The 23,137-nt window shown below is 39.1% G+C and overlaps 1 protein-coding gene across 3 annotated transcripts; it reads right to left on the bottom strand.

Annotated features, from left to right (window-relative positions):
* Positions 1-609: 609 nt before the first annotated feature.
* On the bottom strand, positions 610-18,412 carry kdm2ab (lysine (K)-specific demethylase 2Ab). 3 transcript variants are annotated; one of them, XM_067361318.1, is made up of 23 exons: positions 18,252-18,412; positions 17,317-17,355; positions 16,699-16,837; positions 14,793-14,871; positions 14,652-14,698; positions 14,379-14,557; positions 14,002-14,108; positions 12,767-12,860; positions 11,587-11,740; positions 11,362-11,477; positions 11,144-11,270; positions 10,606-10,871; positions 10,418-10,495; positions 10,067-10,333; positions 9,026-9,163; positions 8,864-8,944; positions 8,468-8,722; positions 6,922-6,954; positions 5,874-6,787; positions 4,236-4,399; positions 4,009-4,155; positions 1,687-1,899; positions 610-1,595 (listed from the first exon to the last, which is right to left on the bottom strand). In XM_067361318.1, exons 2-23 carry the CDS (start codon positions 17,350-17,352, stop codon positions 1,414-1,416), a joined length of 3,816 nt encoding a protein of 1,271 aa, XP_067217419.1. In that variant the 5' UTR covers positions 17,353-17,355; positions 18,252-18,412; the 3' UTR covers positions 610-1,413. The 3 variants fall into 3 exon arrangements, with proteins under 3 accessions (XP_067217419.1, XP_067218967.1, XP_067218161.1); XM_067362866.1 differs by having other exon boundaries at positions 611-1,595; positions 5,874-6,757; XM_067362060.1 differs by having other exon boundaries at positions 611-1,595; positions 9,032-9,163.
* Positions 18,413-23,137: the final 4,725 nt, after the last annotated feature.

Below are 23,137 nucleotides of genomic sequence, written 5' to 3'. Positions count from 1 at the left end.
GAGCTGAATTTATAAACTCGTCTGAAATCAGACAGCACCTTGATCTGAATTTATAAACTCGTTTGAGGTCAGACAGCACCTTGAGCTGAATTTATAAACTTGTCTGAGATTAGCCAGCATCATGCACACAACCTAACTAAAATCAGACAGCATCAGAAACATATTTATCAGAGACCAAATAACATTTAAATATATTTTAAAAACTTGTTTAGTCAAGCATGTGGTGAATTCATAAACCCTTCTAAGATCAAGCAGGATCATGTGCTGAATTTAAACACATCAGGCGCTATCATGTTCTGAATGTATGAAGTCATTTAGGACCAGACAAAATTAGAATGTTATGATGCTGTTTTTATAAACTTCATGAGCTCAGATTGCATCAGATTAGGATGTACATAAACCCTTCTGAGAACTAAACATGTAACCTATCAGCATTCAGCATCAGACTGTGGTGAGCTGGATTTATGAAGTCTGAGATCTGGCAGGATCAAATTAATCCAAGTGCAACTTTATGACTACAAACCACACAGAGAAGCTAGGTCTTAAATGCCACTAAACAAATTAATTTATATCCAGTATTTTAAGTTAACTAGAAACCAGTAATCCCACATTTAATTGGTTAACTAAGAACAAATGTAAACATTTTCAACAAAACTTCAGCTGTCAGCATTTTCACTTATTCAAATCAATTCAAGCTCATATTTTTCTTTTTTTTTATTTTCTTGAAAAAAAAAAAAAAAGTGAAAAAGTTTCTCAAAATAATTATAATGCTACAGATTTTTCTGTTTTACTACAGGAGAGGAATACATTTACACAAGGGTGTTTATATATTTATATATCTCTATACTCTCAGGTATTAAGGAGGGAGAGGAATTAAGAACAAAAAGGTATTCCTCAAGTAAAATGACATTTAAAGTAAGGGGATGGGTGAAAAGAAAATGAAATGCAATGCTAACCTCCACACTACTAAGGATAAATGAATCTGTGTCTAGGTGACAATGGATCAGAGTAGAATCAAAGGTTTTAAAGCAGACAGCAAGCTGCTCTGTAATAGAAAACAAACTGTAGAGGAATAGCACCTGTTGATCTCTTTAATAGAAGAGCCCATGGCATGACAGGCCTGAGAACCGATCTGATTGCCAATTGCAGTGTGTTTGTGTATACACAGAACAAAGGGAAATAGTTAACTACAAAAGGATACTCATCGCCCAGATCCATTTATACATAAGCCCCACCCTGGATGCTTTGAGCTCCTCCCTCCTAAGCCGCTATACATGAAACCTGGTCCTCTGTCAAACAGAGAACCTACCTACAGACCTGCAGAACCCATCACACACACATACGGACTCTGCGTTCCTTCTCAGTCACACAAATATTCACAAAGTCTCTCTCTCTCCCTGAGAAGGGCAGCTTTTACGATATCCTCTGGATGAGTTTGTCATCTGATAGGCAGTAGAGGGCATTGACAGACAGCTCGGAGATAAAGCTTTCACATGCTTGCCGCGAGACACCTTTGCAGCCGCGAAGGTCCAGTACGGACAGACAGGACAAACGGCGCAGGTACACCAGACATCGGTCTGTCAGGCGGCTGCAACCTAATGACGACATCAAACAGGGAAGAAATCATTTTTGCTTAACACGTCGCTAAGTTGGCAGCTATAAGCAGGTTAATGTGTACTCGCTTACCTGCTAAGCTGAGGTGTGTGAGTGTGTTGCGTGTGGAGGAGCCCACTGCGCTGAGGAGGTTGAGAGCACCATCTGTGATGGGACAATGCGAGAGCTCCAGGCGTGTGAGCAGAGGCATGTGTCTGATGATCAGCCTCAGCGTGGCTTCAGTCACCTCCAGACCGCACAGCCACAAGCACTGCATATTCTTCATCTGGGAACGGTTATCACTGCCTACAGACACATAGATGATATATATTATGCACCCCTACACCCTTACCTGTGTCTTAGAAGCCGTTTATTACACCATTTTCAACCAAAAATGGAAACCTTTATGCATTTTGGCCATTCATTTACACAACAATGGCGTTTTAGGGGCCTGAAAAATGCAAACTTCTGAAAACAGGATTTAAAGTGCAAGTTTTTGGAAACGATACAATTACTGCCTCGTGTACACTATAAAAACATGACATCGGTGCACAAGCCTATTAAGTGTACAGTCTATAGGCGCATAGTGTTTCTTAAAGTGACATCGCCAACTAGTGGCCTGGCATTCATAAGGCGTTTTTAGTCATTTTCACGGTTGTTTTATATTGGATTATATAATTAAGCAATATTAAGCAAGCAAGAGTGCCATTTCCCCTAATTATCAGTATGACTGCAAGTGTCACATTGATTTTATTATAGAGCTTGATAAACATTAAGTTAACATTGCAACATTTTACACACAATTTTGTCAATGTTTTCTGTTTTTGCTTTGTCAACAAATTTCTAAATGAACCCACTGCAGAGCTGTTTTGTCTCTGAGCACCACAGCGGTGTTTCATTACTGAATGAATCCACATTCTGTTAATCAGTTTAATGAATGATTAAATGACTGAACAAAATGTTTTATTAAAATTCGGGAGGCACACGCTCAGATAATAAACCTTATTAACACGAGTGGAGAGCATTCAGTTCAATCAACTCAATTAACGATAAGAGGTATATATGGATCAGTGACATGATGGGTCATTTTTTTGTCCAATAAAAAACAAAGATATGAGATCCAAAGTATGTAAGGTAGTACAACTAGATCGAATCCAAAAGGCATGATTTTATAACATCATATATCAACAGTGCAAAATGGTATTAAAATTATGTGTAGAAGTTGTTGATGTCATTCGAAGTAACCAATATAAAGGGACATTTTGGACCAGTATCATGTGACAGGATGTGACATAATTCAGACACCTGCAAAGGACCACATGGTTGTGAAGCAAATTAACTAACTCTCTTAACTATTTGAAAAATTCATGTTTTCACTTTCTCATAAGCAAGTCCCAAAACATCAGGTCATTCGGTTCAACCACTATTAAAAGATGGAAAATGTTGTAATATTTTAAAAACTTGTACTAAATATAATATGTTTGATTGTCCTTTTGCTAGCTAGCTAGATATCAGCCTGTTAGCATTTTTTGAAAATATCCTCATTCAGTATAACCAAGTGTCATTCGGTAAAACCGAAATTTTGGTTAAGCCGAATGACTTCTTTGGTGACAAATTTTGTCCATCTTGTTAAACATAAATGCAGTGTTAATTTATTATATATAAAAAAACAAATCTCATTAACACTTAATAAAACTTTAAAATTAATTATATCTCCATTATGTTTTTTTACACTTAAAAATCTTATTCGTCAATGACCCATATACAGCAGACTTGCCTCTGTTCGTTGATAGTTTATCAGCATCCCTTCACCACCCCATCTCCTCACTTCTAGTTCTAACTATTCCGATCACAACCTGGGGGTTATTTAATAATATTAAATTAATATTTAATTACCAATTCATAATTAAATATTCAGTTAAAACAAGATGCCATTGTAAATGCATGCAAACCACCTCTGAGTTGCATTAAACTGTGTAAATGCATCCAAATTCCTCGTCTGCAAGTGCAAAGATGGGTTGTTGATACTGATTTAACTGGTAACAGTGTCTTATTTTAATTTAATTTATTCATGAAATGTAATAAAGACAAAAGCTGATGCATACATCTACTAAGGTTAGAAAAAAAATACCCTCATAAATGTAAAAAAAAAAAATCACTTGAAATCAGTTTAGGGGGACAAATATTGACTCATAGTGAAAAATTAAATTTGTCACAGTTGTGAAGTGACCACCGCACAGAATATGAAAAGCTTTGGGAGTCAGCTGTCCATGACAGGCCTAAATGTACCAGCACCAAAACACAATAAGCTAATTATAGTCTCATTATCGTCATCTACAAATCCCAGAATCAATATCACACACTCCTAATTTCAAGTAATACAGGAAAACTTAATGAATAAAAATGACTTATTACCTGGTGGGTTCAGCAGATCCCTGATTTGAGCGTCCTTGACTCCGTCTGCCCAGCTCAGGTCTAAAGAGCGCAGTAAAGGACAGCTTGGAGAGCTCAGTGCGGAAACTGATGCCCAATTACACCCTGATAGCACCAGATCTTTAAGGCCTGTGAGAGAGCAGACCGTTTATAATATTATATAGCACTGTGTATTAAAACAGACGCAGTGGGAATGTGCGAACACGTACCTGGCAGGCGATTGATGAGCCAACTGAGCTGCTTCTTGGAGATGTTGGCCCCGGAGAGGTCCAGTGTGACAGGCTGCCGTTTGATGATGCCTGTGAGGGCCTGTGGACTTATAGAGCGGCACTGGCTCAGACTGATCCGCGTCCATAAACGCTTGTCACAGCCCCTATATCAACACCACAGTATTAAAATAAACACATACCTTTGCTTTGTTTCACAACATTGAGTTGCCTCCATTGGAAACATTTAAATGGTTAGTCCACCTGCCATTAAGTTCTCCCCCTCATGTTGTCCCAAACCCATAGGACCTTTGTCTTCAGAACACAAATTAAGATATTTTTTGATGAAATCCGAGGGTATCTGATCCACACATAGGCAACAACATTGCACATTCTGAGGTCCAGAAAGTTATTAAAGACATCAATAAAATTGTTAACGTGACTACAGTGGTTCAACCGTAATAGTATGAAGTGAAGAGAATACTTTGTTGAATAAATTTGTTGTTTTTGCGCACAAATTCCCCTGTCATACTGCTACTCTATTTTCGTCGCAGAGCTTTAGTGTTTACGTCCGAATGACGGCTCAGTATCGACTGGATCTGCTGGCTCCTGAATCAGCACCACACGCATGCATCGTGCTGCTCATGTGGTCAGAGGCGGCCAACATTGAGCCACCGTTCGGATGTAAACATTGAAGCTCTGCAATGAAAACAGTAGCAGCATGACAGGGGACAGATGAATTTGTTGAATAAAGTCATTTTTTTTTTTGTTTTCTTTTTGCACACAAAAAGTACTCTCTTCACTTCATAATATTAAGGTTAAACCAATGAGGTCACATCGAAGGTTTTAATGATGTCTTTAGTACCTTTCTGGACCACAAAAGGTGCAATGTTGTTGCCCAAGTGTGGATCAGAATCCCTCGGATTTCATCAAAAATATCTTTGTATTGCGAAGACAAACAAAGGTCTTACGGGTTTGGGACGACATGAGGGCGAGTACTTAATGGCAGAAATTTCTTTTTTGGGTGAACTAACCCTTTAAAAGATATATATATATATATATATATGATGAAGGTAATCACAGAATGCACTGCCACAAAAATCCAAAACCTCTCTTGGCTGACAAAACAAGAGAAATGTTGAAACTCCAAACACTGCACAATTAATAAAAATACTGCAATTATCAAATCACAACAGCTGTGTTTAATTAAAGATACGCACTGTGTTTCTGAGTAAAGCACATCACTGTATTCTTTTACACATGAGCAGCTAATGATCCGCTGTTTTCAACCTCTCAGAGCAGGTCATGCACCAACCATCTTCCCAAACATGCAATGAGAAGTACTTATAAATCAGCTGTTATCAACAAGAGAATCTTTAAGTGCTTCCTGAGGGTTTTTGTTGTTGTTGTTGTAGTAAATACTCAATTTTATTATTTTACACTGAAATAATACAACAGTAATATTTCAAACCTGGAGATTTTAATAAAAAAAAGGAACTATTAGGTTTTTGGAATTACGAAACCCCAAATCATTTTCATTTCAGTTGGTATGCCAATTTAGAAGGAAGCTGCCTATGTAAACGGTAAACAAGGTAGCTCCATTTTGTAACAGCCACAGGAACAGGTTGATTGTGCACTCACCATTTGTACCAACTCTTGCAAACGGCCATGCAAACGCACAGCTCTGCACGGGTCAAGTAGCGGAACACGGACACCCAAACCTCTCTCTCCCAGCCTGGCTCGTTCCCTCCGTTCTGCTCCGGCGAGGGCCGTAAGGTGGAACTGGGACAGGAGTCGGATGACTTTGCCCTTTCCGATCGAGCCTTTTTCCCAATTCTCTCTCGAGTTAGCCGGTGAGGGGAGCCTTTAAAGTTTGATCTCAGACTCCGCACCACGTGTGAGTGTTTCGATGTGCTCCTCGTCAGAGTGTGTGATGATGAAAGAGGTGATTTGTTTAGGTGCAATCTGTCCACAGGCGAATGAGGACTGTCTGAGCGAGGGGCGCCATTTCTCAATGGGGGACGGAGCAGGGCTTTGTGGTTTTGCGGAAGGCTTCTAGAAGACAAGTTGGCTTCCAATTTGGGAACAATGGCGCTTGGGTCGCGCCGACCTCTCGATGGCTGTAACGTCACCGTGACGCAGGACCCCTGGCCTCTGACATCATCATTTAGCACCACAGAAGTATCAGACGGAGTCGGCTCTCCTCCCTCGCTGCTCCCCTCGCTCTCTCCGTTTCGATGACTGTCGCTGTTCTCGTCTTCACCTGCTTTAACGCCTCGTCTCTGAGGACGGTTCTCTTTACCATTATACTGTCCGTTCTCTTTCCTTTCCTCCTGTTCTTCTTCCACAGAATCATCTCTTTCTACTTCCGTCTCCATTCTTTCTCTCAGACCTCCACCTCTTCCACCGCCACGTAGTCGTACCCCTCTTCCGCGACAGGATGACATCCCTCGGCCACGGGAAATACTCCGGCCAGGTCCTGCTCTGATTACACCCCCTCTCTCCAGACTCCGCTGACGCAGGAGCTTTGGAGAAAGAGAGACAGACGAACTGGTCTGAGAGACAGACAGAAATAGAGAGAACGAAAGCACAGCCGAGAGTGACAGAGAGAGCACGTGAGAATGGCATAAGCATGATTACAGATGCGCTGCGATGAGGGAAGCAGATGTTATAGGCTCAAAACACTCACCGACTGGAGGATTTTGTTCCTTTCCAATTTTATCTGCAACAGAAATTCAGAAATCAGACATGCAGCATTACATTAGACTGATGTCGTTTGACAATCATCAGAAAGCCTGATCCACGTTGCAGCTTATTTTGGCCAAGAACCACCCACATAGACAGGAAGTGAGCATTAGACCAACCAGAGTCCTTTATAGCCGCGTTTCCACCGATGGAACTTTTTCCAAGAAGTTGGGGTGGTACTCTGTGTGTACCAAGGTCTAAAAGTTCTGGGTAAAAATTTCCCCCTCAGAAAGTCCCTGCTCACGAGGTAGTACTTTTTCAAAGTTTCAGAACCATAACTCAATGTTATGGTGTGTGCGGTAAGACTTGTTTGCTATTCGAATCAACAGTGGAGTTTAAAAATACCACAGATGGACCGACGACGAGGTTCAGGCGTTATTAAGCTTACATGCGGAGGACAAAATCCAGTGGGAACTGGCATATTCTTACATCACCAGACTAATCTTCGCAGGACTTTAGACTGTGATGGAAACGCGGACAGCAACAGGTCTGGGAGGTAAAAAAAGTTCCTGAAACAAATTTTTCTGGGTAATTTCGGAGGAAACGCAGCTTGTTTCGAGTGACATTTAGGGGCCGGTTTCCACAAAAATATTAAGCATCTCAACATTTATTATTATTATTATTATTATTATTATTATTATTATTATTATTATTATTATTATTATTATTATTATTATTATTACCAATGTTTCTTGAGCAGCATATTAGAATGATTTCTGAAGGATCAAGTGACTGAAATCTGGAGTAAAGATGCTGAAAATTCTGCTTTGCCATCACAGGAAAAAGAATATTTAAAATAGAATAGAAAAAAAGTTATTTTAAATTGTAATAATATCTCACAATATTACTGTTTGTGTTTTTACTGTATTTTTGATGACAAACAATCTGGATGAGCATAAGAGATTCCTTTCAAAAACATTAAAAAGTTTTCACTGAAATAACACAGAATAATTTGTCCCAGGAACTTCTTCCCCTAGACCTGTTGCTGTCTGCGTTTCTAAAGCAGTCTAAAGTACCGTAAAGATTAGTCTGGTTACGTAGGACTACGCACGACTTTCCAGTTCCCACTGGATTTCGCCTAATAAAGCCTATACCTTGTGGTCAGTCCATGGGTCATATTTTTAAACTCAATTTATGGATTCAAATTCCAATCAACTCTTACTGCACACACCGCAACACACTTTTAAAAATGGCAGTTGAAATAAAATGCTGCATGGGAGTCAGCCAATCAAAATGCTGCATGAACTCAACCAATCAGCATGTTCAGCGTCCAAGTTCCACCGCCAAAAGTTCCTGAACTTTAAAAGAGTACTACCTCGTGAGCAGGGACTTTGTGAGGGGGAAATTTTACCCGGAACTTAATTTAGACGCTGGTCCCTGCAGTCGAGTACCACCCCAAAGTTCCTAGTTTCTGAGGAAAGTTCCTGGAATGGAAATGCGGCTATAGCGCATCTCCAAATCTGATATCTGTGAAACATTTGTATACTTACTCTTTTCCTGAGCTGTAACTCCAGTGCCCCTGCTCTCTTCCTGTTTTGCTGGTGTTGCAGCAGGAGTCTCTGGGAAGGGGGCGGTTGCCGTCTGGAGCGGGTCAGAGGCGGGGTGGAGGTGGAGAGGGGCGGGCGACCTCTGCGCCCTATACGCAAGCCCCCCACCCCAATTCCCTCTCTGTATGCTCGCTTAGCTGGAGTACCAGACAAGCGACCGCCATTGGACGCCGTCTCCTCGTCACTACTACTGGAAGACTAATACCAATAAAACACACAATCACTATCAAATTAGTCTTCAGATCTAATTATATGTGAAGTCATTCAAGCAAAGGCCTGTTGAAACTAAATGACATGTTGCGATTTAAAAAGGTCAGCTGCCAAAAGCAGAAAGAATACCTCTGTTTTCTTGCCCTGGACACATTTTGGACACTCCCAACAACTGGGAAGGTCCTTATTGATAACACCCTCTCCGGGTACCTGCAATATACAAGTTGCATTAACATAACAGTACATATAACCACTAATTCCATAAAATTGAGATGCAGGATACACACGTACATGTACCTTTATACATTCTGGATGAGTGATCTGAGCGCATTCGGAGCATTCCATGAGCGTCTGGACGGACTCAAAGTCTTCAGACTCTTGATAGCCTTCCTTACATATGGCACATACTGCAGTAAGAGGTAGCGCCGGCTAGAAACAGAACAAGTGTGAGATACAACAAACAATTTTTGTTGAATTTTAATTGACAATGTGCACAATTATATATACATTGCCACTGAAAAGTTTGGGTTAAGATTTTTTTTTATATGTATTTTTTAAAGTCTCACCAAGGCTGCATTACAGTAAATGCAGTAAAAAAAGGTTATGATGAAATATTACAATTTAAAAATTCTATTTTAATATACATGTTAAGATCATTTATTTCTGTGATCAAAGCTGAATTTTCAGCATCGTTACTCCAGTCTTGAGTGTCACATGATCGTTCAGAAATCATTCTAATATGCTGATTTGCTGGTTAAGAAACATTTCTTATTATCAATGTTGAAAATAGCTAAGCGGATTAATATTTTTGTGGAAACAGTGATACATATTTTTGTATTTTCAAAAGAACAGCATTTTTAAAAAATCTTTTGTAACATCATATGTCTTATCCGTCATTTTTGATCAATTTAATGTGTTACTGAAAAAGAAGAAGAAGAAAAAAAAAAATCTTACTGACCCCAATTTTTTTTTCTGTAAATTTAATGGTCAAAACTTGAACTAAATTTTCAGTAATATCAGTAATTTAATTAATGACTAACACAGAACACTAGGGCTGGGCGATATATCGCAAGCGATTGTCACACGCATTTTGTCAGTAAAGCCGGTTCCCTGATTACCGCGAAATCGCCATCACCTGCTTTCAAATGGAGCGCCATTAAATAGACAGAACCAAAGATAACTGAAAAGCTATGCAATATCACCTTCATTATCGCAGATGAATCGCCTTCGATAATGAACGTGATATTGCGTAGCTTGTCAGTTTTACTGACAAAATGCGCGTGACAATCGCATGCGATATATCGCCTAGCCCTACTGAACACAGATACTCACTGCAAGACACTGTCGAAGAACACAGCTCTTCTTGAGTCTGCCAGGTCCTCCAAACTTCCTCATATCCCTACAGTAGTTGCAGTCGCCGCACTCAATGCGCAGACAGGCCTCACAGCGTTTGCAGCGTACACGTCTGCGTCTCAGAGCTGAGATGGAGGAAGACGGCTTCACGGGCCGAGGAACCGGTGGCATCACAGAGCCTGAACCGGGAGCACGTGGGCGGTAAAGCAGAGACAGAGGCGGCGGTGGCGGCTGATACCACGAGGGCTGCAGATACACAGAATACATTTTACTTCAACTTGCTGGTCTGTGCTGTAAGAACAGTGATCACAGAACAAGTGAATAACCTACCCTTTTGGGCCATTTGACAATTGGTTTTCCAGTGTAAGACAATTTGGGGTCATCATTGGCATGTTCCTCTAGCAGCTTCTGTTGGGGCAGAAAGAAAGAAAGAAAAGAAAAAAAAAAAAAAAAAAAATCAATGTGCATTTTTTTAAGGCAACAATATTTCTATGGCCACATGGCTTTTATGTTAGTACCCGTATGTCACTGAGCAGTGCTGGAGCATTTCTGATGCCTGCTGGAACACATTTCTTGTGTGCTGGCAAATCCTCCAACTTATGCAGTAATTCCCACAATCCCTCCAGCTCAAAGGGCGTCAGGTGAACTTTCACCCCTGGACGAGCGGGAAGAGTGAGTGCTGCCTCATCCTCAGGCTCCTCCTTCACCTCCACATCCTCTTTCTCTTCACTTCCTGCATCACCGTCAATTCCTCCTTGTTTGATCACATCTTCCTTCTTCAGCCCTGTGAAGCACAAAACAGACATGCTAGTTTAATTGCGGTTGATGTTGGGGTGTAATGGTACACACATTTTCAGGACGAATATTTAGTATGGGTCTTTTGGTTTGGCACGCATGTGTATCGAACTAATGCAGCATTGTTATAATCGTTGCCCATGAGGAACATCTGCGTGCAGATATCAACAATCATCAAAACTGACGTATGTACCATTACACCCCTAACTGATACGTTCTTGTATACATTCACAGCAATATATAAAAAGGATGTGTACTGACCAATGCCCAGTGAGTGCTTCTGGAACTCAGGTGTGAGGTGAGACGTGTTGGTCAGACAGTACAAGTAACGCTCCAACACGTACCAACACATCTCAAAGTAGAAAGGGTAGCGGAACTTAGCAGGGACCTGTACGGATAAACCATCGAGACAGTCGGAAACAGTTTACAAATGGGTAATGGTGGAATAATCAAGCGTGTGATTGTGTATGAGTGCTCACCCGTGTGCGGTCCTCAATGTTGTAAATGTTGAGCTGCATGGGAATGTTAAAGCTGTGGAGAAAGTTACCCCCAAACACCAGAGTATCCATCGGAGTGTACACTGCATGGATCCACCCTACATTTAAAAAAAAAAAAAAAAAAAACCCACAGTGGTTTACTCTCAGAAAACCCAGCGATGTTCCTAGCTAAAGCAATTAAAGCATCATAAGATTCCACATGTGTACCTGAGGGGATCATGAATGTGTAGCCTTGCTTTAGATCAATCCGTTGGCATGCGGTGGCTTTATCGCCAAGAAAGATGTCACCTTGCTTCCCTGACAACACCCAGTTCTCATAGAGCTCCAAGTTTTGAGGTGTGGGTGGGATTAGCCAGAACACCTGAGATCATTCAGCACAACAAGGTCAATAGGGTCAGGTAATTATAAAATACCAGAGGGATAGATTAACACATAGGCTTATAAATGCTGCAATTACAGGAAACAAGAGGATTTGACAGGGAGAGGCCAATAAAAAAAAAAAAAAACAATCATACAGTACTTGACAGCAATTAGAGCGAAGAAAGATTCTCTCACATTTAATGGTTTTTAAGTGCTAAGAGAGCAAGAATCTCTAGCTACACTACCCTTTAAAAGTTTGAGATCAGTAAGTTTTTTTAAAAGTGAATAATAAGGTGACAGTAAAGACATTTATGATGTTACAAAAGATTTCCATTTTTAAAAAAAAAAAAATGTTGTTCTTTTGAACTTTATATTCAAAGAATCCTGAAAAAATACATCAGTTTCCACAAAAATATTAGCAGCATAACGGTTTTCAACATTGATAATCAGAAATGTTTCTTGGGCAGCAAATCATATTAGAAAGATTTCTAAAAGATCATGTGACACTGAAGACTGGAGTGAAAATTCAGTTTTGACATCACAGGAATAAATTACATTGATATATTCAAATTGCATTGTTTTGTTGTATTGTATTGTAATCATTACCAACCTAAACCCCAAACTTTTGAACCATAGTGTATGTTTGGAATAGCTTGCTAGCAATGTATGCATTATCTATATGCAGGAATACCCAGATGGCCTATTACATTGCCAAAATATGCAGTATACAACAGAACATGCTGCATGCAATATCATATCCCACAATGCAATGTGCTGGACCTGACCTTTCATTTCCAGCTTGACCACTGGACTCTAAATATTTACAGTCATGTTAGCTTTCTTAATCAAGTTGAGGTCACAATGTAATGTAACACTGTTTGAAATATTTAGTACCACATTTTGGATTCCATTTCACATACTATTTCCGTTAATGTTGTACAGTATTCAGTGAGGAGTGAGCTTGTGTTTCATTCTGAACTCAGTCTGCACACATTACATAGTGTTGTACCTTTAAGACACCACTCACCTTCCCTCCCTTGTGGATGTGATACCAGACTGATGTACCACCAAAGTCTATGTGGAAATCTGTGAAGCATCCTTCAACACTCATCAAACAATACCTGAAAAACACACGACTGGTATGAACAATCTTCACAAATCAAGCTCATGTTGCCCTAGTATTAAAACAAAAAGTTTAAATGGAATTACTCCATGTCCGAATACTCGTTTCTGATTGGCTGGAAGGTTTGCATTAAAACAGTTTATACTAAAGGGCTGTTGAATGCTTGAATCTGATGAAGGTTGACGAAGGTTTTAAGCTGTGCAATTATTTTCAGGGAAATGCACGGCTAAAGTAGTTCTAGGCAGGTCTTGACCGCATTGCAGTTCCTTATCACTTCACCAAATGTTTTCAGTTATTTCAAAAGGTCCTTACAGCCTACAACCGCATAAGAAACAAAACCCACAATGACACTGACCAAGCAATTAAATATAGTAAACAATTGGATGAAAATGACAAATCACTGTCATGGTTTGACACAATATGTTTTATTATTTCCTGAAAGCGCATACTCTTTCTCCCACTATCTTTCTCACTCAAACGTGCACAGATATAGTACGGACACACACTCGCACAGAAACGTTTTGTCAGCGCTGCTCTAATGAATTAATCAGTAAAATAGTTTAGCAACTTACAAGCTACACAACATTTCTCACCAGCGAAGTAATAACCATGCAGTTCTTGAAGTAGGTAAACTTACAGTTTCGCTATTAGTAGAGACACTGCTGCCATTGCTTCCCTACATTATATTTCTCAGAAACAAAGGGATAAATTCACTGGTTTTGAATTAAACTTACAGCTTCATTGTTAGTAGAGAGATACGCTGCACAAAATTCACACACATCTCTCTCTCTATAATTCATTAAAATAAATGTAACCTTACTGCACTACATCAGCGTCTGATTCAAAGCAGGCAGAATGCTAGATCTAACAAGCCATAACTGACAAAAATAACTAATTTTTACCCTTCCGATCAAATATTCAACTGCAAAAAACAATGTCAGATTTAATTTGTCAATGCTGGCAAATGATCGTGGTATGAGTGGGATAATCCACGGCTAGCTGTGCATTAAATTACCTGAATGCACTCCACTTCACGTTGGATGGTTCTTTGCCTCCACGTCGTACATTAAAATAGTTTAAAATCACAGCTAGCCATGGATTTACACTTACTTGTATGAGTGAACAAAATGAAAACTTACTTCTGTACTTTAGGGTACTGCATGTCTATAATGGCATTCGTGGAGTCTCTCTGTCTTTCTTTAAGATGACGTGGCCACATGTTGTCCACCCAGTCAATCATATCAACCTAATGAAAACACAAGCCAACACGTGAAGAAACTGTTCTCGCAGACACAAAAAGGTATTTTTGTTTGAGAAGAGCTCATGCAATAAGAGTTCAGGTTGTGTCTTTATCACAACCTGAACTCATAATTATGCACTCTATAACCCTCCATAATAATAAAAACCATTATTAGCTGATTTCACTTTCACTTTTGTCAGTATCCACCCATTTTAAAAGCTGTTACTAGCACAGATTAATCAGCAAAAATGGACCACTATTTGAGTGTGCACGTACTGAGGCAGGTCTCTTGACTAGATGCTCTAGTTTTGTGTGACTGAACTCAAGGCTGATGACATTGTACAGCTTTTCACGCTCAGATGGCGGCGTTTCGTAGTATCTCCTCCACTGACCCATTGACATCTCAATGCCTTTTTGAGTGGTCACATCCATCACATCGACCATCCTGCGACTGCCTATGGGAGTAAAGGTAGGGGAGTGAATATTTGCAGCTGTCACTGATACTAAAAATATTAAAAGTGTGAGAAGATCAAAAAATTCTCTTCTTACCCACAAACAATTTCACATCACTGACACTAAAGTCCGGGTCAGGCATCCTACAAAAGACAGATAATATTAAGGGTTGACAAGTTTCATGTGATAAAGAGGAGCAAACAGCTGTACAATCTGGCATGATGAAATAAGCAATACTTTATGCCAAGGCCATCTGCTTTCTTAAAGATAATGGGGTCCCGGAGTCCCTCCTGTTGGATGTACTCCAAGGTGAAGTCTGCAAAGAACAACACAGTTAACTTATCTCCAAATGTGCTGTAAATCAGTTTTTTTTTTTTTTTTTTTACAATTTAAAGGTGCCATAGAATGGAAAATTGAATTTACCTTGGCATACCTTGGTTAAATAACAAGAGTTCAGAACATGGAAATGACATACAGTGAGTCTCAAACTCCATTGTTTCCTCCTCCTTATGTAAATCTCATTTGTTTAAAAGACCTCCGAAGAACAGGCGAATCTCAACATAACACCGACTGTTACATAACAGTCGGGATCATTAATGTACTGCCCCAATATTTGCATATACCAGCCCATGTTCAAGGCATTAGACAAGGGCAGGCAGTATTAACGTCTAAATCTGTGCACAGCTGATTCATCAGACTAGGTAAGCAAGCAAAGACAATAGCGAAAAATGGCAGATGGAGCAATGATAACTGACATGATCCATAATAACATGATATTTTCAGTGATATTTGTTAACTGTCTTTCTAAATGTTTCGTTAGCATGTTGCTAATGTACTGTTAAATGTGGTTAAAGTTACCATCGTTTCTTACTGTATTCACGGAGACAAAAGAGAACGTCGCTATTTTCATTTTTAAACACTTGCAGTCTGTATAATGCATAAACAACTTCATTCTTTATAAATCTCTCCAACAGTGTAGCATTAGTCGTTAGCCACTGAGCACTATCAAACTCATTCAGAATCAAATGTAAACATCCAAATAAACACTATACTCACATGATTCGATGCATGCATGACAAGCATCTTGTAAAGATCCATTTGAGGGTTATATTAGCTGTGTGAACTTTGTTTATGCATTGTATTATAGTCAAGAGCTCGGGGGGATTTAAAGGGGCCGTGCGCTGAATCAGTGCATAGTTAAAGGAACACTCCAGAGTTTTGATATTTTTCCTATTTAAAACTTGAATCTTCTGTTGTTAAATCGTGTACTAAGACTGACGGAAAATGAAAAGTTGTGGTTTTCTAGGCTGATATGGCTAGGAACTATACTCTCATTCCGGCGTAATAATATAGGAACTTTGCTTCCGTTCCATGGCTGCAGCAGTGCAATGATATTACGCAGCGCCTGTGAGCCCCTGCTTGCACAGGGAACGTGCCTTGCAACCATGGAGACGTTTGTGAAAGACGCTGCGTAAAATCATTGCACTGCTGCAGCCATGATACGGCAGCAAAGTTCCTTGATTATTACGCCTGAATGAGAGTATAGTTCCTAGCCATATCAGCCTAGAAAATCGCAACTTTTCATTTTCCGCCGGTCTTAGTACACGATGTAACTACAGAAGAGTCAAGTTTTAAATAGGAAAAATATCAAAACTCTTTGGTCATTTTTAAGCGCGATGCTAACGGTCTAATCAGATTCAATGAACTATGCTAAGCTATGCTAAAAGTGGTACCGCCAGAACCGGAGATCGGCTGAATGGATTCGAAAACGGTAAAACTCAACTGATTAACTCTAGGGGAGTTGGAAAATTAGCCTATTTTCAAAAAAAGTGGAGTGTTCCTTTAATGATGCCTCAAAATAGGCAGTTTAAAAAAATTTATTAAAATAAAATCTATGGGGTATTTTGAGCTGAAACTTCAGATACATTCAGGGGACACCTTAGACTTATATTACATCTTGTGAAATAACGTTCTAGGGCACCTTTAAAGTGTTTCAAAGCAGCTTTACAGAAAATGCTGCCTCACAACCGAAAGCAAAGGTGGCAGTGGTAAAGAAAAATCTCACAATATGGTTAGCCAGAATAAGAGGAACCAAAACTCAGCACATAAGTCAGTGCTGAAACTAAACGGGTTTAACACGCACCTTTCCCATCCATAATTTTGACCAGATCCGAGTTGTAACGGTTACAATGGAGTTTCTCTTCAAGGTCAAAGGACCTCTTCCCTTCAATCTCATCATCTGAAATTCCATCATCCTGGTAACGCCGCCGTGTGCCAGTCCGCTGAAAACGGAATACACAATTATATGAACTTGAGGAAACAAAACTCACCCTTATATAGAAATTTAAAGGCCATTTTTGCTAAATTCATATTTCTGGGCAGATAGGCTTTGATAAAAATATTATCTTTAACTACAGCACACTGATGTGAACAGACACTTTCCTATCTTTTAGATGCACTATGAGAACTTTCTAGGCCATATGAACATCAGAAAGGGTGGATCCCCATTTAAAGCAAATATTTAAACAAATTTTTACTGTTGTTGTGGCACTTTGTGATAACATATGAGTGAGGTTTTGACAGTCTCTTCCTTTAGGCGTGTTCACTATAATATCAACAAACTCCTCGGGTGTGACGTCAGGCCTAGAGCGCCAGCTGTCGGCAGTATAACCTCATTACATCTCGGTTAAAACTACACACAAATGTTCCCTAGACAGCAATTTGCTTTGCATAATAGCCGTTGAGTAAATGTGAAACTTACCAGGCGTTTGCTATAACGTGAACTCTCCTCTTCCATGCTCTGAAAAAATGAATGAATAAATTACAAGAGCGTTGCTTGCAGACGCTCATAACAAACGACATCAGGTGCAGCGAGTATAACTGCATTAATGAATCAATGCAGCTGAAATCAGCTTGAATGGAAGACCACTAGACAATCACCAACACTAAAGAAACACGACTTAATTTTAGAGCACCTCTTGATCACTTACTTAACAACAGTTGCATAAACTATACTCCATAGAATATTTAGTCATCAAGACACGCTCAAACGCTTAATTTCAGAAGAAGGAAAAAATTATATTAAATACAGTAGAATGAAATCAAGTGCAACCGGTTAATGTGTCTCAAACTCTATTGAGCTGCCTATGTAAAAGCATTCTGGGAATTAGGAAGGAGATGAATGCTGTCTACGTAGGCTGATCACTAGGCGTTGAGATGGGATTTTTATAATCAGCAGTACGATGTAATCAGACAACAGAGCCTGTTTAAATGCTCCGTTGTCTTCCCAAAAACTTCCCATTTCTGAAACAATAAATCACAACGAAACTACAATGCCAAACAATCGAATATCTTTCATCCGCTACTCATAAAGTAAATGAACAGTGACAGATATCTGACATTTATTACAGTTAAAGCTCCACTAGTCTGAAGCTGCTAGCCTGAGCGAACGCTGCACTACTTTTGACCGAGAACCAATAATGTTAATATAATTCAACTTTAAAAATTGCCTTATTTTCAACAAAAGGCTCAGTTGTGACGGCTCCGTTGCTGAAAAGCATACGATGAGTTTAAAGTAGCAAAGTCAAGCCCATAACAGTGGAGGCTAACCGGCTAATCCACTAGCATTTCCATTGACAAGCCGCGCTAGCCCGTTAGCCTGCTAGAAACAAAACAAAAAAGACCTTTAAACAATACCTAGCCTTCAGTTTTCGCTTTCTGCCGATAGTGACGAGTCGCTTTTTGGGAACAGGCTTAAAAAATCCTGATGGACTGCAAATTCATTCTGGGCAAAGGTGTCGTTTTTGACTTGATATTCTTAATTTTTGTACGATAAAGTTAAATCAATCCGCTTTCATCCGCCATTTTCAGATTGTCATGATACACACACACAACTACTATCTACTCATACGACACGCCCCCGAAATCAACAGCCAATGAAATATCGGTAATGTAAATTAGAAGAAAGATGATTGGGCGAGAGCGACGCCATTCACAAGGAAGCTTTTTATTGTCAACGCCTCTCGTATGTTCATTATATGAAGGAAGCCAATAAATGTTCGGATTGTTGCTTGTAACGGGCGGTTTATTGGCTGCGGAGTGAAATTATAGCAGCCTATTAGTGGAAAGACTATTTTTGTTGGGCGCATATAATATCCAAAAACTTATTGGTTGATTTTTTTCTGTAACCACCTGCAATTCGTAAGAAGAGGATTAAACGAAGGCATTATAATATTTATTGTCTTGTAAAACAGTCGAGTCAAAAGCCACCTGCCATCATTCAAGAACATCCAAGGGTGTCTGAACCCTGATTGGTCGCATTTGGGGATTAAATCCACGTCAAACAAAATGTCTTTCTAAGACTAAAAACCCCTGTCTATTAGAACAAATTACAACAAAAAACGTTTTCTTAATGTCTTGTTTTAATAGATAGATACATAACACATGACAGACAACAATCCCTTATTGAAGTATTCAAAAGACGTGTATTTTACTAGTTAAAAACACTGCAACACAAACACATACAACCAAACAATAATAGTTTTATTCCTATTAGACTATAAGACATATGACTATGAGAAAAACTAAACAGACAAAAAAAAAACACAAAGAAAAAGAAAAAATATCTCTCGGCTCCTTTCTTTTAATAATTGTCCTTGTTTGAGAAGCAATCAGTACAGAAGTGTTGTTGTTGTTGTGCGGCAGGGGGCGCTGGTCTCCAGTCACTCGTGTGGTCTGTGTGGGGGTTTGTCTGGTTGAAGAAGAGCAGTAAACATCTCTTGGAATCATGAACCAAACTGAGGAGAAGTGGAGCAGGAGATATAAGCGGAGCTGGCTGAGCATGATCTCGGGGACATTTCAGCCTGAAAGATAGTAAGAGTGACAATCGAGAGGAGCACACAGATTGAGCAATTTTTTAAGGTGCAATATGTATGAATTTTGTCGTAAAATATTCCAAAACCACCAGGCCAGTGTTATATATTTTGTTCACTTGAGTACTTACAATATCCCAAATGTTCCCAACTATTTGTAAATCGTGAGAAAATTGCAATTTTAACCATGGCTCCGGGACGTGTGAGGAGTCGCCTGTCAATTGCGTCATACCCGCGTTACCCTCGGTTTCCGGTTTTATTTTGTAGAAACCATGGAAACACCAAAGATGCTTTAATATTTACATGTTTTAATAGACAAGGGAACAACTGTTTTGATATCTATAGACAGAAAACTATTGTTATATAGCTCAACGCATTTAATCTTATTGTTTAAATCTAATTTTCTTGATTTTTTGCGAGTACCGTGCTTTACCATGCCTCAGCGGAAAAACACTATTTTGTGAAGTAACTAACATAGCATAATCAGATGCAGCTTTATTTTAAGTAACAGTAACACAGAATTTTCTCCATCATACAATACGTTTTAAAATTAATTACATGCCATTTATCAACACAAGCATCCAGCATTTAATATGATATTCTAATATCAATATCTTACTGTAGTGTGTAACAGTGTCTCACAGCAGCCGCCAAGCGAACACACAGAGTAACATAACATTTTCAACACTCAAATGTATCTAATATGATAAACAGAACTGTTACCTCATACTCATGACCGGAAAAGCGGAAGCAGAGCCGGCGACTGTGTCATAATAAAAGTTCTGCTGCTCGTGGCGTGTGTTGCGCAATTGCTCTAGCGGCCTCGTTCAGCTCCCACAACACTCGGTCATGCTCTGCTTCACACTACAGTAACGTTAATAATCGCATCCATAAACATGATTTCTTCCCGATTATTTTTTCACCATCTGTTGAGGTGAAGACCACATGTCCCAAGATTCTGTGCTCAAACTTGACGTCATCAAGCAACGCCCTTGTTTTGAATAAAAAATTTTACATATTGCACCTTTAATAACAACATTTATAGGGTTAGTTCAGGTAAATTGAGGTGACTGGGAAAAATGTCTCAATTATCCTGAATTAACTATATAGCCTTTCTTTTCAAATGTACCTTCATTATATATGTGAATACATGTCAGTGATCTTGTGTTCATTTGTTTACCCAAGATAATATGATGATACTGGAGTATCATTCCATGGAATTTTAGTTTGAAGGGAAATTATTCAAAACTTCTTTGTAATTAGGCCGTTGACTCCACACCTTGCAATTTCTCTTACATATGAATACTATATATTTAATCTGAATGCTTACCATTAAGAAAAGAAGCTGTACAGGTAAGAAAACACAACAATCCCCAGAATCACACAGCAAAGCATGATCATCATTTTCTTCTACAGAGAGAAAGATGGATATTTATGAGACAGCGAAAACATATAAGAGAACAGGAAAAAGTTAGAACACATGTTAGGTCACATGTCTATTAAAAAGTTGTCTGTTAAAAATCATACACAATTCTTTTAAATTGACAAACGGGAGAATGAGGAATAAAACAAAGGAAAAGCTAGGTTTAGGGCCTGTGTGTGTGTGCGTGTGTTTAATAAAGAGAGATCACTTACCATCAGCACATGGTCAAGAGTTCAGATTATACACACATCATGTGTGTCATTGGCTCATAATACAAACCAAAGAAGAAGTTCTTCTGTTAGTGTTTCCTAATAACATTATGGTTATGTCTTTGCATAAAGAATATACAGATCACAAAACTGCTGAAATAACCAGTACAGCCTAAACAGGTGATGTTACTGTTCCCCTGAGGCTAAAGCAGTTGAATGCTTATATTGTCAACACTTAAAATGTCAGTCTCATGGCTGCAGCAGGCGCAATGATATTACGCAGCGTCTCTCACATACGTCTCCATGGTTGCAAGGCACGTTCCCTGTGCAAGCAGGGGCTCACAGGCGCTGCGTAATATCATTGCACTGCTGCAGCCATGGAACGGCAGCAAAGTTCCTTGATTATTACGCCTGAATGAGAGTATAGTTCCTAGCCATATCAGCCTAGAAAACCACAACTTTTCATTTTCCTTCGGTCTTAGTACACGATTTAACTACAGAAGAGTCAAGTTTTAAATAGGAAAAATATCAAAACTCTTTGGTCATTTTTAAGCGCGATGCTAACGGTCTAATCAGATTCAATGAACTATGCTAAGCTATGCTAAAAGTGGTACCGCCAGAACCGGAGATCGGCTGAATGGATTCAAAAACGGTAAAACTCAACTGTTTAACTCTAGGGGAGTTGGAAAATGACCCTATTTTCAAAAAAAGTGGAGTGTTCCTTTAATTTCATTGTGTTCAATCCATCTAATACAGTACACAGCATAAATGAGTACACCCCCTCTGAAACTTCTGAAAGTCAGCAATTACTCAATTACTTAAAAGACATGTTAGGGTTCTTTAGAGATATAATATTCCAGCAAGTCTGCTTAATCAATTACCAAAGAAGCATGTCAAAATTATTCAGGAAATTAAGATTTTCTTATCAAGGTGATAAAATGAGTACACCCTTTTAAAAGTTACTAAATAAAACTTTTCTGGTGTAAGTTTAAGGCAAGTATGTCAAACCAAAACATTTAAAGAGAAGTAATTTCTTGACAATTAAAAGTGTTATATAGCCCACTGAATCATTCTCAGACTTAATGCTGACAACAATGGAACCTCTTGGGAGAGAACTGTCAGGAGACTTGATTTTTTCTAGACAAAGAGCAGGAGAAATACCAAGCGAGTGTCTCAGAGCCAGCAAAAGCTATGAAAAGAGTGACTGCTTATCTCGGAGTTAGATGCAGCCTGCAGAAATGACATCCATGGTTGTTGTTCTCACTGGAATTACTTAGTGTAGCCAAAGTCAGTTAGCCATTTCCAAAGCCCATATTTACAAAATATAGATTCTGGGAATCAATACTCTGGTCTCATGAGATCAAATCAATCATTTTGGATCCAACAGTATCCAAAGTATTATGGTGTTGCTAGAGGAGGAGTACAGTGAGAAGTGCCTGGTTAAAGTAAGTAAAGTAAAGCTCTTATATAGGGATGTATGAGTGCTGAAGGTTTGAGGGAGATGTGCTTTATCAATGCTGTCATGAATTCTGACACCACTGTGTAATTTAATACACAAACCTGAAACAGAAGATGTTACCCTTTCCTCATTTCCTGCATTTCCTCTGCATTTTTTCAACATGACAATGAGGAAATGCATTCTCCCAAGGTGAAAAACTTTCTGTGGACATGTATTGCACTCAATCTTAACACTCGAGTGCATGTGGGGGATTCTGTAGAGACGAGTTGAGCAACACTCCCCATTAATGATCAGGGCATTTAAGGAGCTAATCATCCAGGAGTTAAACAGGGCATTTGTGACAATTTGTCATGAACTTGTACACTCCGTGCTATGAAGGTTCAGAGCAGTATACTTAAAATTATGGAAGGCATACTAAGTGCTAGAATATTATACGTTTGTTGAATTAAATCTAGGGTGTACTCATTTCTGCAATCCTTAATTTAAACAAAATTGGCTAATTTATTTATTTTATGGCTATTAATGACATAAGTTTATTATGTATATGTTTAATACATTTCAGTTTTCCATGAATTGTATTAGTGATCATCTTTTATATTCGTTCACAGGGGGTGTACTCA

The sequence above is a fragment of the Chanodichthys erythropterus genome, chromosome 1, assembly GCF_024489055.1.
Source record: "Chanodichthys erythropterus isolate Z2021 chromosome 1, ASM2448905v1, whole genome shotgun sequence".
Classification (NCBI taxonomy): Eukaryota; Metazoa; Chordata; class Actinopteri; order Cypriniformes; family Xenocyprididae; genus Chanodichthys; species Chanodichthys erythropterus.
The sequence above is the reverse complement of the archived record's forward strand: the minus strand, read 5'-3'. Positions and strand labels throughout refer to the sequence as shown.